Here is a 13,110-nt window from a genome sequence, read left to right as displayed (position 1 = left end):
TTTTCCCTCCCTTCCCCTATGGTCCTCCACGTTATTCCTTATGTTCCACATATGAGAGAAATCATATGATAATGTCCTTCTCTGCTTGACTTATTTCACTTAGCATAATCCCTCCAGTTCTATCCATGTCGCTGCAAATGGTGGGTATTCATCCTTTCTGATGGCTGAGTAATATTCCATTGTATATCTGAACCACATCTTTTTTTTTTTTTAAGATTTTTTATTTATTTATTCATGAGAGACAGAGGCAGAGGGAGAAGCAGGCTCCCTGTGGAGCAGGGAGCCCGATGTGGGACTCGATCCCAGGACCCTGGGATCATGACCTGAGCCGAAGGCAGACGCTTAACCGACTGAGCCACCCAGGCATCCCTGAACCACATCTTCTTTATCCATTCATCTGTTGAAAGACACCTCAGGTCCTTCCACAGTTTGGCTATTGTGGACATTGCTTCTATGAACATTGGGGTGTATGTGCCCCTTCTTTTCACCACATCTGTATCTTTGGGGTAAATACCTACAGTGCAATTGCTGGGTCGTAGAGTAGCTCTATTTTTAACATCTTGAGGAACCTCCATACTGTTTTCTAGAGTGGCTGTACCAGCTTGCATTCCACCAACAGTGTAAGAGGGTTCCCCTTTCTCCACATCCTCGCCAACATTTGTTGTTTTCTGTCTTGTTAATCTTTGCCATTCTAACTGGAGTAAGGTGGTATCTTATTGTGGTTTTGATTTGTATTTCCCTGACAGCTAGTGATATTGAACATTTTTTCATGTGTCTGTTGGCCATCTGTATGTCTTCTTTGGAGAAGTGTCTGTTCATGTCTTCTGCCCATTTCTTGACTGGATTATTTCTTAACTACTGTGTTATACTGCAGAGAAAATGGTACAGCTAGAGTTTGGAAGAATAGTTGGCCTGAGGGTAGTTACATGATATTTGTGCTTTTAGGTCACCCTGGCTATAATGTGAAAATGAATTAGAAAAGACAGGAGTGGATGCAGACAGATCAGCCAGGAGGCTATTGCAGTAACTCAAGTGAGAAATGACAGTAGTCTGATAAAATGACAGTCGTGGAAACAGAACAAAAAAGGAAGGATCTGAGAAACATTTAAGAAGTAGGACAGACAGTACTAGTGACTAACTGGATATGAGGGGTAAGGAGATGTCAAGGATGACTCCTAGTTTGCTGGATTACTGAAAAGTAATTTGGTCATTAGTTTTTTTCCCCACTGATTTAAAATGATATCTATATTATATGCCATTGCTCATATGTATTTGGGTTTATATTTTGACTATTCTATTGCTCACTACACCATTTCATTATCCGTCTCATTACTTGCATTTGCTAGAATGTTCTTGGCCATTCTCTCATGTTTTATTCTCCCAGATGAAGTTTAGAATCATTTTCCAGGTTTCTGTACACCTCCTACCTCTCCAACACTATCACCAAAGAAGAAACCCCTGTCCCCAAATCCCAAAACCCAACCAGATAAAACCGAAATCAGGTGCTCAGGTGTTGAGTTCTGATGTAGACCATATTGAATTCATAGACTAATTTACTGGGGACTGGCCACTTTACAATGCTCACTATTCCTACCTAAGTATAAAGCCTGTCTTTATTTCAATCTTCTCTTATGTTCCTCAATTAAATTTTATTGTTTATAGTTTTCTTCATGTAGATTCTTTTAAGTATTTTTTTTTTTTGTTTTTAAATTTTTCTATTTGTGCATAGCTGACACACAATGTTACATTAATTTCAGGTGTACAACAGTGATTCAACATCTCTGTATGTTATGCTATGCTCACAAATGTAGCTCCCATCTGTCATCATACAACGCTATTACAATACCACTGACTATATTCCTTATGCTGTACATTTTATTCCCTAGATCTTTAAAATATTAACCTTTATTTTTCATGTATCTTAAAAACTAGTTAATTATTAAATGTTCAGTGTCATTAATATAAGCCTCATCAAAATACATTCTAGTTCATGCTTTTGGTTATATAGTATGGTATTTATTTTAAAGGGTAAAATTTTATACTATATTAACTATATTGGTTTACCTAAAATGTTTGCTTTTGGAACTTACTAACCATGTTTATTAAAAGTCAATGTAAACCTATTGGCCAATTAAAATATGATAACTGCCTTCTGACTTCCCACAGGATAGAGTGAGATGACAAAAAAGCTACTTCCCTAAAAGCAAACAGCTGGACAAAATGGTCAAAACACAACTATTCAGTGCTGTGGAATCCAACCAAAGGCATACAACAAAGAGAGAAGTGTTTTTCAAATTAACTACTAAACTTTGGGCAGCACACACTCTATGGCCTTCTTGCCTTTCCAGCTTTACCCTGTGGGAGTTTTACCAGAGAGTGTCAGGCTGTCCAAAACCAGTTTCCCTGTTGCTGATGGAGGGAGTTTACTTGGTGATCTTGGTGGCTCCTTTAACTGAGACTGCAGGCCTCTTTGGAGCAAACAATGGACTGGCAGATGGCCAGTACTTGAAAGACTGAGGAGCTGAGACAACCATAAGGACTTGCTGCGCTCTCCTTGTACTCCAGGTTGTGCTGCACATACAGCAGAGACCACACCAGCTCCAGCTGCCCACACATTCTTGGCTCAAAGAGCTGACACAGGTGTGTGCACTGGCAGGCTTAAAAAGGGCCTAAGTGTGAATGTACTCCCAGCCTTACACAGACCCACTGGCAGGGGGAAGAGAGGACACACCTTATTATCTCCATTGTCTTAGTACAATCTCTGGCCAATCTCTGGCTGGACACTAAAACTGTGCAGACACAGGAATGACTCCTAGGAAGCCAGGCTAAAAATAAAAATCAAATAGATTTCCTGTGCAATAATTTTTCCCTTGAGGAAAAAGAGTCCATTTATAATAGTAAAAAAGTAATGTCACAGGGATGCCGTTTAGAAACAAATTTCAGATGAATGAAAAAATTAAATGTAATGCACAAACAATGAATCATGGAACACTACATCTAAAACTAATGATGTAATGTATGGGGATTAACATAATAATAATAATAATAATAATAATAATAATAATAAAAAATTAAATGTAAAAAACCAAAAGCATAACTAAACCAGAGGATAATATAGGTTAGTATTTATAACTGATTTTGATGTGGGGAAGACATTTTAAAAAATGAAAGTTATTAGACAAATAAAATTAAAAGACAAATAAATATGACCACGTAAAAAATAAAAACATCTATAACCAAAACATCATAAACAAAAACAAATCTGATAAATATTTCAATAATTTTGACAAATACTAGGTTAATATTCTTAAATATCTCTTAAAAGTACTCCTAAAAGTAAATATGAAGACAAACCTAAAGAAATTCCCAAAGAACAGAAAATTTGGGGGAAATCGGAGGGGGAGACGAACCATGAGAGACTATGGACTCCGAGAAACAAACTGGGGGTTTTGGAGGGGAGGAGGATGGGGGGATGGGTTAGCCTGGTGACGGGTATTAAGGAGGGCACATTCTGCATGGAGCACTGGGCGTTATACGCAAACAATGGATCTTGGATCACCACATCAAAAACTAATGATGTACTGTATGGTGACTAACAAAACATAACATAATAAAAAAAAAGAAAATTTATAAAATAAGAAGTATCTTGAAAAATAATTGAGATACCTTTTCCCCTATCTAATTGGCACTGCTTAAAAACCAAAACAAAAACAGATACCAATCCTGGAGAGACTGTTCACAGGGGGGCATGCTTACTCAATGGTGGTAGGACTGTAAATTGTTGTAACTTTTCCAGAAGGCAGTTTGACCCTACAAATCAGAAGTCTTAAAAGTATCCATGCCTTGGGGCACCTGGGTGGCTCAGTCGTTAAGCGTCTGCCTTCAGCTCGGGTCATGGTCCCAGAGTCCTGGGATCGAGCCCCGCATTGGGCTCCCTGCTCTGCGGGAAGCCTGCTTCTCCCTCTCCCACTCCCCCTGCTTGTGTTTCCTCTCTTGCTGTGTCTCTCTCTGTCAAATAAATAAAATCTTTAAAAAAAAAAAAAAGTATCCATGCCTTTTGACCCAACAATCTCACCTTTAGAATGTTCTCCTAAATTTACATGCTTAACTCTTTACTGGGGCATGATTCTAATAGTAAATATTTGGAAACAATCTTAATGATCAATAATAAAAATGTCATATTCATACGATTAAATATCTATTGATTCATTTAAAAATATTTACTGAGCATTTAGAGCATGTTCTGCTGCTTTCCCAGGCTATGTAGATACAACTTACATAGTAAAGAATTTACCGTACCCAGATAGAGGTCTGCTTTTGTCCTGGGCTGCTGGGAGGTGATCTCTACAATAAGTGTCTTGTTTACTTGGGGACCTTGGGCCATACCAGAATAACAATGAGGTTTAGGGTGGTGGCTTGGGTCATGGAGTATCAGAATGACCTCTGGAATGGCTAGAGATGGGGGTCAGCAACATGGGTAGCCAACCAAATTTATATAGCTGACCCCAAGAAAATCTCAGGACATTAGGGCCCTGACTGGCACTACTCCAGGTGTACTGTTATACACCTTGTTGGGAGAGTTAGTGCTATCCATGACCCCAAAGGGGAGAGGACAACTGGACCCTCTGCTTGTGGAACTTTCTGGACCTCTGCCTGTGTCTTTTCCTTTGGCTGATTTTAATCTGTATCTGCTCATTGTAAGAAACTGTACCCATGAACCTAACAACATTCAGTGAACCTTGTGAGTCCTTCCAGTGAAAAATGGAACCCAAGGGTGGTCTTGGGGGTCCCTTGAACTTGCAATTGCTATCAAAAGTAGGTGGTCTTGTTGACTGCTCCCTAACTTCAAACAACTGTAGAGAGAGGAATGATGCTTACAGTTCAGAGGAGGACACAATTAATTATACTAACGTGTGAGAGGTGTTATGATGGTGGACATACAGGGTACGATGGGAACACACAGGATACATACATCTAAGAAAAGGGAGTACCATTCAAGGACTTGGATATGGGAAAAAGAAGTCCAGGACAGTTTTGCTTAAAGGGATGAAATGTAAGAAAGAACTGTGATTTTAATAATGTGCAAAATTTGAAGCAGACATGCTCTAAAAGATAAAATAATTTGGAAACTTAAGAAAATCTCATGGAAAGCATACTGTGGAATAAGAAACGACTGAAAGATTATCAACAGAAAATGTACTGATATACATTAGCGGTGAGAATGAAAATTGGTTCATTTTCTATAGGAGATACTTGCCAAAACTTGGCAAAGTTTATCAACAACCTTAGAAATATCACACCTTTTGACCCAGCAATCAAATTTCTGGGAAGTGATCCCTCAGATATATTCACATATGTATAAAATGATATAATTACAGGATCATTAACTGTAGCATTATTTGCATTATCAAAAGACTGGATATACGTTAAATGTTTTTAAAGAGGAGAATGGTTACATAAACTAGTACATCCATACAACAAAGCACTAAGGCGCTGTTAAAAAGAAGGAGCTAATCAGATGTATTGAGGAAAAATGGGAGAGTGTGAAACAATGCACTATGCTATTCCTTGCAGAAAAATGGAAAAAAGAACACATGGATGTATTTAGTTACTTTTTTGTTTGTGCCCTAATATTTATTTTTTATTTTTTAAAATTTTATTATGTTATGTTAGTCACCATACAATACATCATTAGTTTTTGATGTGGTGATCCACAATCCATTGTTTTCGTATAACACCCAGTGCTCCATGTAGTATGCACCCCCCTTAATACCCATCACCAGGCTAGCCCATCCCTCCTTCCCCCTTCCCTCTAAAATCCTGTTTGTTTCTCAGAGTCCATAGTCTCTCATCGTTCATCTAACCCTCTGATTCCCCCCCGCCTCATTTTTCCCTTCCTTCTCCTAGTGTCCTCCATGCTATTCCTTATATTCCACAAATAAGTGAAACCATATGATAATTGACTTTCTCTGTTTGACTTATTTCCCTTAGCATAATCTCCTCCAGTCCCATCCATGTTGATGTAAAAGTTGGGTATTCATCCTTTCTGATGGCTGGATAATATTCCATTGTATATATGGACCACATCTTCTTTATCCATTCATCTGTTGAAGGGCATCTTGGCTCTTTCCACAGTTTGGCTATTGCGGACATTGATGCTATGAACATTGGGGTGCATATGCCCCTTCTTTTCACTACATCTGTGTCTTTGGGGTAAATACCCAGGGGTGCAATTGCTGGGTCATAGGGTAGCTCTATTTTTAAATTTTTGAGGAACCTCCACACTGTTTTCCAAGTGGCTGTACCAACTTGCATTCCCACCAACAGTGTAAGAGGGTTCCCCTTTCTCCACAACCTCTCCAACATTTGTTGTTTCTTGCTCTGTCCATTTTTGCCATTCTAACTGGTGTAAGGTGGTATCTCAATGTGGTTTTGATTTGAATTTCCCTGATGGCTCATGATGATGAACGTTTTTTCATGCGTCTGTTAGCCATTTATATGTCTTCTTCAGAGAAGTGTGTTTTCATATCTTCTGCCCACTTTTTGACTTGATTATTTGTTTTTTGGGTGTTGAGTTTGAGAAGTTCTTTATAGATCTTGGATACCAGCCCTTTATCTGTAGTGTCATTTGCAAACATCTTCTCCCATTCTGTGGGTTGCCTCTTTGTTTTGTTGACTGTTTCCTTTGCTGTGCAGAAGCTTTTTATCTTGATGAAGTCCCAAAAGTTCATTTTTGCTTTTGTTTCACTAGCTTTTGGAGATGTATCTTGAAAGAAGTTGCTGTGGGCGATGTCAAAGAGGTTACTGCCTATGTTCTCCTCTAGGATTTGGATGGATTCCTGTCTCACATTGAGGTCTTTCATCCACTTTGAGTTTATCTTTGTGACTGGTGTTAGAGAATGGTCGAGTTTCATTCTTCTGCATGTGGCTGTCCAATTTTCCCAGCACCATTTATTGAAGAGACTGTCTTTTCCATTGCATGTCTTTTCCTGCTTTGTCAAAGATTATTTGACCATAGAGTTGAGGGTCCATATCTGGGTTCTCTATTCTGTTCCATTGGTCTATATGTCTGTTTTTGTGCCAGTACCATGCTGTCTTGGTGATCACAGCTTTGTAATATAGCTTGAAATCGGGCAACGTGATGCCCCCAGCTTTGTTTTTCTTTTTCAACATTTCCTTGGCAATTCGGGGTCTTTTCTGATTCCATACAAATTTTAGGATTGTTTGTTCCAGCACTTTGAAAAACGTCATTGGAATTTTGACTGGGATGGCATTGAAGGTATAGATTGCTCTGGGTAGCATAGACATTTTAACAATGTTTATTCTTCCGATCCATGAGTATGGAATATTTTTCTATCTTTTTGTGTCTCCTTCAATTTCTTTCATGAGTGTTTTGTAGTTCCTAGAGTATAGATCCTTTATCTCTTTGGTTAGGTTTATTCCGAGGTATCTTATGGTTTTTGGTGCTTTTGTAAATGAATTGTTTCTCTAATTTCTCTTTCTACAGATGCGTTGTTAGTATATAAGAAAGCAACTGATTTCTGTGCATTGATTTTGTATCCTGCCACATTACTGAATTGCTGGATGAGTTCTAGTAATTTGGGAGTGGAGTCTTTTGGGTTTTCCACATAAAGTATCATGTCATCTGCGAAAAGAGAGAGTTTGACTTCTTCTTTGCCAATTTGAATACCTTTTATTTCTTTTTGTTGTCTGACTGCTGTTGCTAGGACTTCTAGTACTACGTTGAACAATAGTGGCGAGAGTGGGCATCCTTGACGTGTTCCTGATCTTAAGGGAAAGGCTCTCAGAGCTCTTCCCCATTGAGGATGATATTCGTTGTGGGTTTTTCATAGATGGGTTTTATGAACTTGAGGAATGTTCCTTCTATCCCTATACTCTGAAGAGTTTTAATCGGGAAAGGATGTTGTATTTTGTCAAATGCTTTTTCTGCATCAATTGAGAGGACCTTATGGTTCTTCTCCCTCCTCTTATTAATGTGTTCTATCACACTGATCGATTTGCAATTGTTGAACCACCCTTGCATCCCGGGGATAAATCCCACTTGGTCGTGGTGGATGATCCTTTTAATGTATTGTTGGATCCTATTAGCTAGGATTTTGTTGAGGATTTTGGAATCCATATTCATCAGGGATACCGGTCTGAAATTCTCCTTTTTGATGGGGTCTTTGCCTGGTTTGGGGATTAAGGTAATGCTGGCTTCATAGAATGAGTTTGGAAGTTTTCCTTCTGTTTCTATTTTTTGAAACAGCTTCAGTAGAATAGGTATTATTTCTTCTTTGAATGTTTGGTAGAACTCCCCAGGGAATCCATCAGGCCCTGGACTCTTGTTTTTTGGGAGGTTTTTGATCACGGCTTCAATCTCGTTACTGGTTATTGGCCTATTCAGGTTGTCAATTTCTTCCTGTTTCAGTCTTGGCAGCTTATAGGTTTCCAGGAAGGCCTCCATTTCATCCAGATTGCTCAGTTTATTGGCATATAGTTGTTGATAATAATTTCTAATAATTGTTTCTATTTCCTTGGTGTTAGTCGTGATCTCTCCCCTTTCATTCATAATTTTATTAATTTGGGTCCTTTCTCTCTTCTTTTGGATAAATCTGGCCAGTGGTTTATCAATCTTATTAATTCTTTCAAAGAACCAACTTCTAGTTTCGTTGATCTGATCTACTGTGTTTCTGGTTCCTAATTCATTGATCTCTGCTCTAATTTTAATTATTTCTCTTCTAATGCGTGGCTTAGGCATGGTTTTTTGCTTTTTCTCTAGTTCTTTAAGATGTAGAGTCAGTTGGTGAATTTGGAATTCTTCTATTTTTTTGGGTGAGGCTTGGATGGCTATGTATTTCCCCCTTAGGACCGCCTTTGCAGTATCCCATAGGTTTTGGACCGATGTGTTTTCGTTCTCATTGATTTCCATGAATTGTTTAAGTTCTTCTTTGATTTCCTGGTTGACCCAAACATTCTTGAGCAGAGTGGTCTTTAGCTTCCCAGTGTTTGAATTTCTGCCAAATTTTTTCTTGTGATTGAGTTCCAGTTTCAAAGCATTGTGGTCTGAGAATATGCAGGGAATAATCTCAATCTTTTTGTATCGGTTGAGACCTGATTTGTGACCCAGTATGTGGTCTATTCTGGAGAAAGTTCCATGTCCGCTCTAGAAGAATGAGTATTCTGTTGTTTTAGGGTGGAATGTTCTGTAAATATCTATGAGGTCCATCTGGTCCAATGTATCATTCAAAGCTCTTGTTTCCTTGTTGATTTTCTGCTTAGATGATCTGTCCATTGCTGAGAGTGGAGTACTGAGGTCTCCTATAATTAATGTATTGTTATCAATATGACTCTTTATTTTGGTTAACAGTTGGCTTATGTAGATGGCTGCTCCCATGTTGTGGCCATAGATATTTACAACTGTTAGATTTTCTTGTTGGAAAGACCCTTTAAGAATGATAAAGTGTCCTTCTGTGTCTCTAATTACAGACTTTAGTTTAAAATCTAATTTGTCTGATATAAGAATTGCCACCCCAGCTTTCTTTTGAGGTCCGCTGGCATGGAAGATGGATCTCCATCCCTTCACTTTCAGTCTGGATGTATCTTTAGGTTCAAAATGAGTCTCTTGTAGGCAGCATATGGATGGGTCCTGTCTTTTTATCCAATCTGCAACCCTGTGCCGTTTTATGGGAGCATTTAGGCCATTCACGTTGAGAGTGATTATTGAAAGATATGAATTAATTGTCATCATGTTGCCTGTGAAGACATTGTTTTTATAGATTGTCCCTGTAAATTTCTGTTGTATATCACTCTTGGGGGCTTTCTCCTTTTATAGAACCCCCCCTTAATATTTCTTGCAGGGCCGGCTTAGTGGTAACATACTCTTTCAGTTTCTGCCGGTCGTGGAAGCTCTGCATCTCTCCATCCATTCTGAATGAAAGCCTTGCCGGATAAAGTATTCTTGGCTGCATGTTCTTCTCATTTAGTACCCTGAATATGTCTTGCCAGGCCTTTCTGGCTTGCCAGTTCTCTGTGGATAGGTCTGGCGTTATTCTGATGTTCCTCCCTCTGTATGTAAGGAATCTCTTCCCCCTAACTGCCCTTAAGTTGGTTTCCTTGGTTCTAAGATTTGCAAGTTTTACTATTACATGCTGGGGTGTTGGCCTGTTTTCCTTGATCTTGGGAGGGGTCCTCTCTGCCTCTAGGACTCGAATGTTTGTTTCATTTCCCCAGGTTAGGGAAGTTCTCAGCTACAGTTTGCTCAAATACATCTTCTAGTCCTCTCTCTCTCTCCACTCCCTCTGGGATTCCAATTATTCTGACATTGGAATGCTTCATGGTGTCACTTATTTCTCTGATTCTATTTTCATGGATTCTGAGTTGTTCTTCCCTGGCCTCCTCTTTTCCCTTTTTATCTATTATATTGTCTTCCAGGTTGCTTATTCGTTCTTCTGCCTCAGTTACTCTAGCTGTTAGATTATTTAGATTGGATTGGATCTCATTGATAGCATTTTTAAGTTCTGCCAATTCAGCTTAAGTTCTGCCCTTGGAGACTCTATGTTGCCATTAACTGATTTCTCCATTCTAGCCATTGTCTTCACAATTGCTAGCCTGAATTCCATCTCCGACATCTTGGTTATATCTGCATCCATTTGTAAATCTGCAGCATAAGTCATAATCTCTGAGTCTTTTCTACTTTGGGGGCTCCTCCTCCTAGTCATTCTCTTGATGGGTGTTTGAGGGAATGTATAGAGTCCAAATTATTGACCAGAACCCAAGCAAGATGCACCTGTTTTCTTGGGACCTTAGGGTTGCTGGCCTCTTGTTTTCCCAGCCTGTCTTCTGTAGGAGGGGCCTGTGCACTGTTACTCAGGCAACCCTGTTTGGGCGGAGTTGCCCTGCCCCCCTGTGGCGGGCGATGGTCTCAGCAGGAATCAGTTTTTGGGGCTTTTGTACTCTGGCGGCTTTCCCTGGTGGCTTTCCGCATCTCTTCTGAGAGTTGGAGCAGAAGAGACTGTTTCCAGCCCTCTGCCTCAGAGCAGAGAGACCACAGTCTGTACTTCAGTGAGCTCTCCAGGTCACATTGTCTCTGTTTCTGTCCATGCTGGTATAAACTGCAGCGTCCTGGGTTGTGCGCCCCCTCTGCAGCGCCCCCAGTCCTGCCTCCAGGTCGGGTCACGTCTCTGCCCTATGTGCTTCTAAAACTGCCAGCTGCTCTCAGTTCGCCCGCATGACCCCGCTTCTCTGGGGTTGCCCTAAAGTCCTTTCCCAGCCGCTACGGGTCTGTGAGTCTGTGCCCCGTCCCCAGCGCACAAGGCAGTCACTCACCGGCAGTGTAGGATCCCCACAGCCAGGCACCCTCCCGCTGCTGTTTATCCTCCAATATCTGCCTGCGGAATCAGGGCTCCCCGCTTCGTACCTCAAAACCAACCACCTGCGATATTCTGTTTGTAGAGATCCAGATCTTAAATCTCAGGCTGGTATCGTGGGTGCTCAGAGTCGTCTGGTAGATATCCAGCTCAATTCCGGGGACCAGCTGAAATAGGGTCTCCTACTCCTCCGCCATCTTTCCTCTAGTTACTTCTTTATAGATACACTTAGACACACATGAGGTATCTCTGGGCGAATATACAGGACACTGAAAGCACTCACTGCTCAGGGAGAACTGGGTGACTGGGAGAAAAATGCTGCCCTCTGCACATATCCTTGTGAACCTTTTGAAGTCTGGACCATGTGAATGTAGCACATCTATTCAAAATATTTAGAAAAATGAAGTTACTGATAATCTTCCCAACTATGTGTGAATATTTACTTGACAAACAGAATAGAGAAACTATTGTAAATATCACCTGTCTGGGAAAATTTAGTTTATTTGCACATACCTGGCATTCTGTTTCATTAGCTATTGTTGTCTTCAAGTCATCTTGTTTACTTATGATCTTCTGTAGCTAAAAAAATAGCAAACATGAATTCAGCTGTGTGACTACTGGACTGTTCAAAATAGCCTAAGAAACAGATGCTAAGTTTTCATTATAAAATATGTATTAATTGTTAAATATTAACTTAAATTCTTTCTGCGTTATAGCTAATATTGTTACTTATTTTTTCTTAAATCATGTAAGAATCATAGGAGTACTTACATTATTACAATTTGAATCATTTTTTTCTCCTAAGAAAGCTAGTTTACTTAACACACACATATTCCAAAGACATTACTCTACAAAAACTTCATGATTACCCTCATTCTTCAAGAGAATTTTGATTCATAATTAATGTTTTGTATCATCAATAGTTTATGGCCACATTTTTAAGTATATAGCTTTTTGTTTTTTAAGGGGGGGTTAGAGAAAGAGGGAGAGAGAATCTTTTTTTTTTTTTTTTAAGAGATAGAGAGAGAGATAATCTTTACGCACGCTCTAAACCCAGAGTGGAGCCTGACTTGGGGCTTGATCTCATAACTCTGAGATCTGACCTGAGTGGAAATCAAGAGTTGGTTGCTTAACCGATTGAGTCACGCAGGTGCCCCTCAAGTATATAGCTGTTCAAAAGCTACTTATACCATAAAAAAATGGTCTTCTTCCCCTTATGCATTTATAAAGCATCACAATAATTTTTTAAAAAGATTTTATTTTATTTATTTATTTGAGAGAGTGAGAGAGCACGGGAGGGCAGGAGCAGGGTGAGGCACAGGGGGAGAGGCAGAGAATCCCAAGCGGACTCTGAGCTGAGCCCGAAGCCCCAATCGGGGCTTGATCTCACAACCCTGAGATCCTGACCTGAGCTGAAACCAAGAGTTGGATACTTAACCAACTGAGCCATCCAGGTGCCACAAGCATCAAAATAATTTAAAAACCTACATTTCTGCCAATTATAAAATTGTCAATAGTGCTCTGAGACTGAATACTTTTAAAAACCTACCTTTCAGGGTCATTTGTACCAATCCTCATATGGAAAGCAAATTAAAAAAAAAGTTTTTAAAAAATTAAATGTAGACAAAATCTGAAACTTTGGATTCAAATGAATTAGGAGACAAACCTTCACTCATTTTTTTCTAGGCTACTTCTTTATTAATAGTTTCAAAATTGCTCCAACTAAATTCCAAATTAATTA

General features: G+C 39.5%; 1 protein-coding gene across 2 annotated transcripts in view; it reads right to left on the bottom strand.

Annotated features, from left to right (window-relative positions):
* MICU2 (mitochondrial calcium uptake 2) overlaps positions 1 to 13,110 on the bottom strand; it is a 174,572-nt gene that overhangs the window by 32,648 nt on the left and 128,814 nt on the right. The window contains exon 7 of one of the 2 annotated variants that reach the window (XM_045869182.3): positions 11,883 to 11,948. The exons of the other annotated variant lie outside the window; for it this stretch is intronic. Within the exon in view, the coding sequence (XP_045725138.1) occupies positions 11,883 to 11,948 (66 nt within the window). The remainder of the gene's footprint in view (positions 1 to 11,882; positions 11,949 to 13,110) is intronic. 2 annotated transcript variants of the gene reach the window in all.

Source organism: Mirounga angustirostris, unplaced genomic scaffold, assembly GCF_029215605.1.
Source record: "Mirounga angustirostris isolate CCGP_5_RB_7025 unplaced genomic scaffold, mMirAng1.0.hap1 SCAF_3, whole genome shotgun sequence".
In the NCBI taxonomy this organism is placed as follows: domain Eukaryota; kingdom Metazoa; phylum Chordata; class Mammalia; order Carnivora; family Phocidae; genus Mirounga; species Mirounga angustirostris.
Note: the sequence above shows the minus strand (reverse complement) of the source record. Positions and strands in the feature narration are given on the sequence as shown.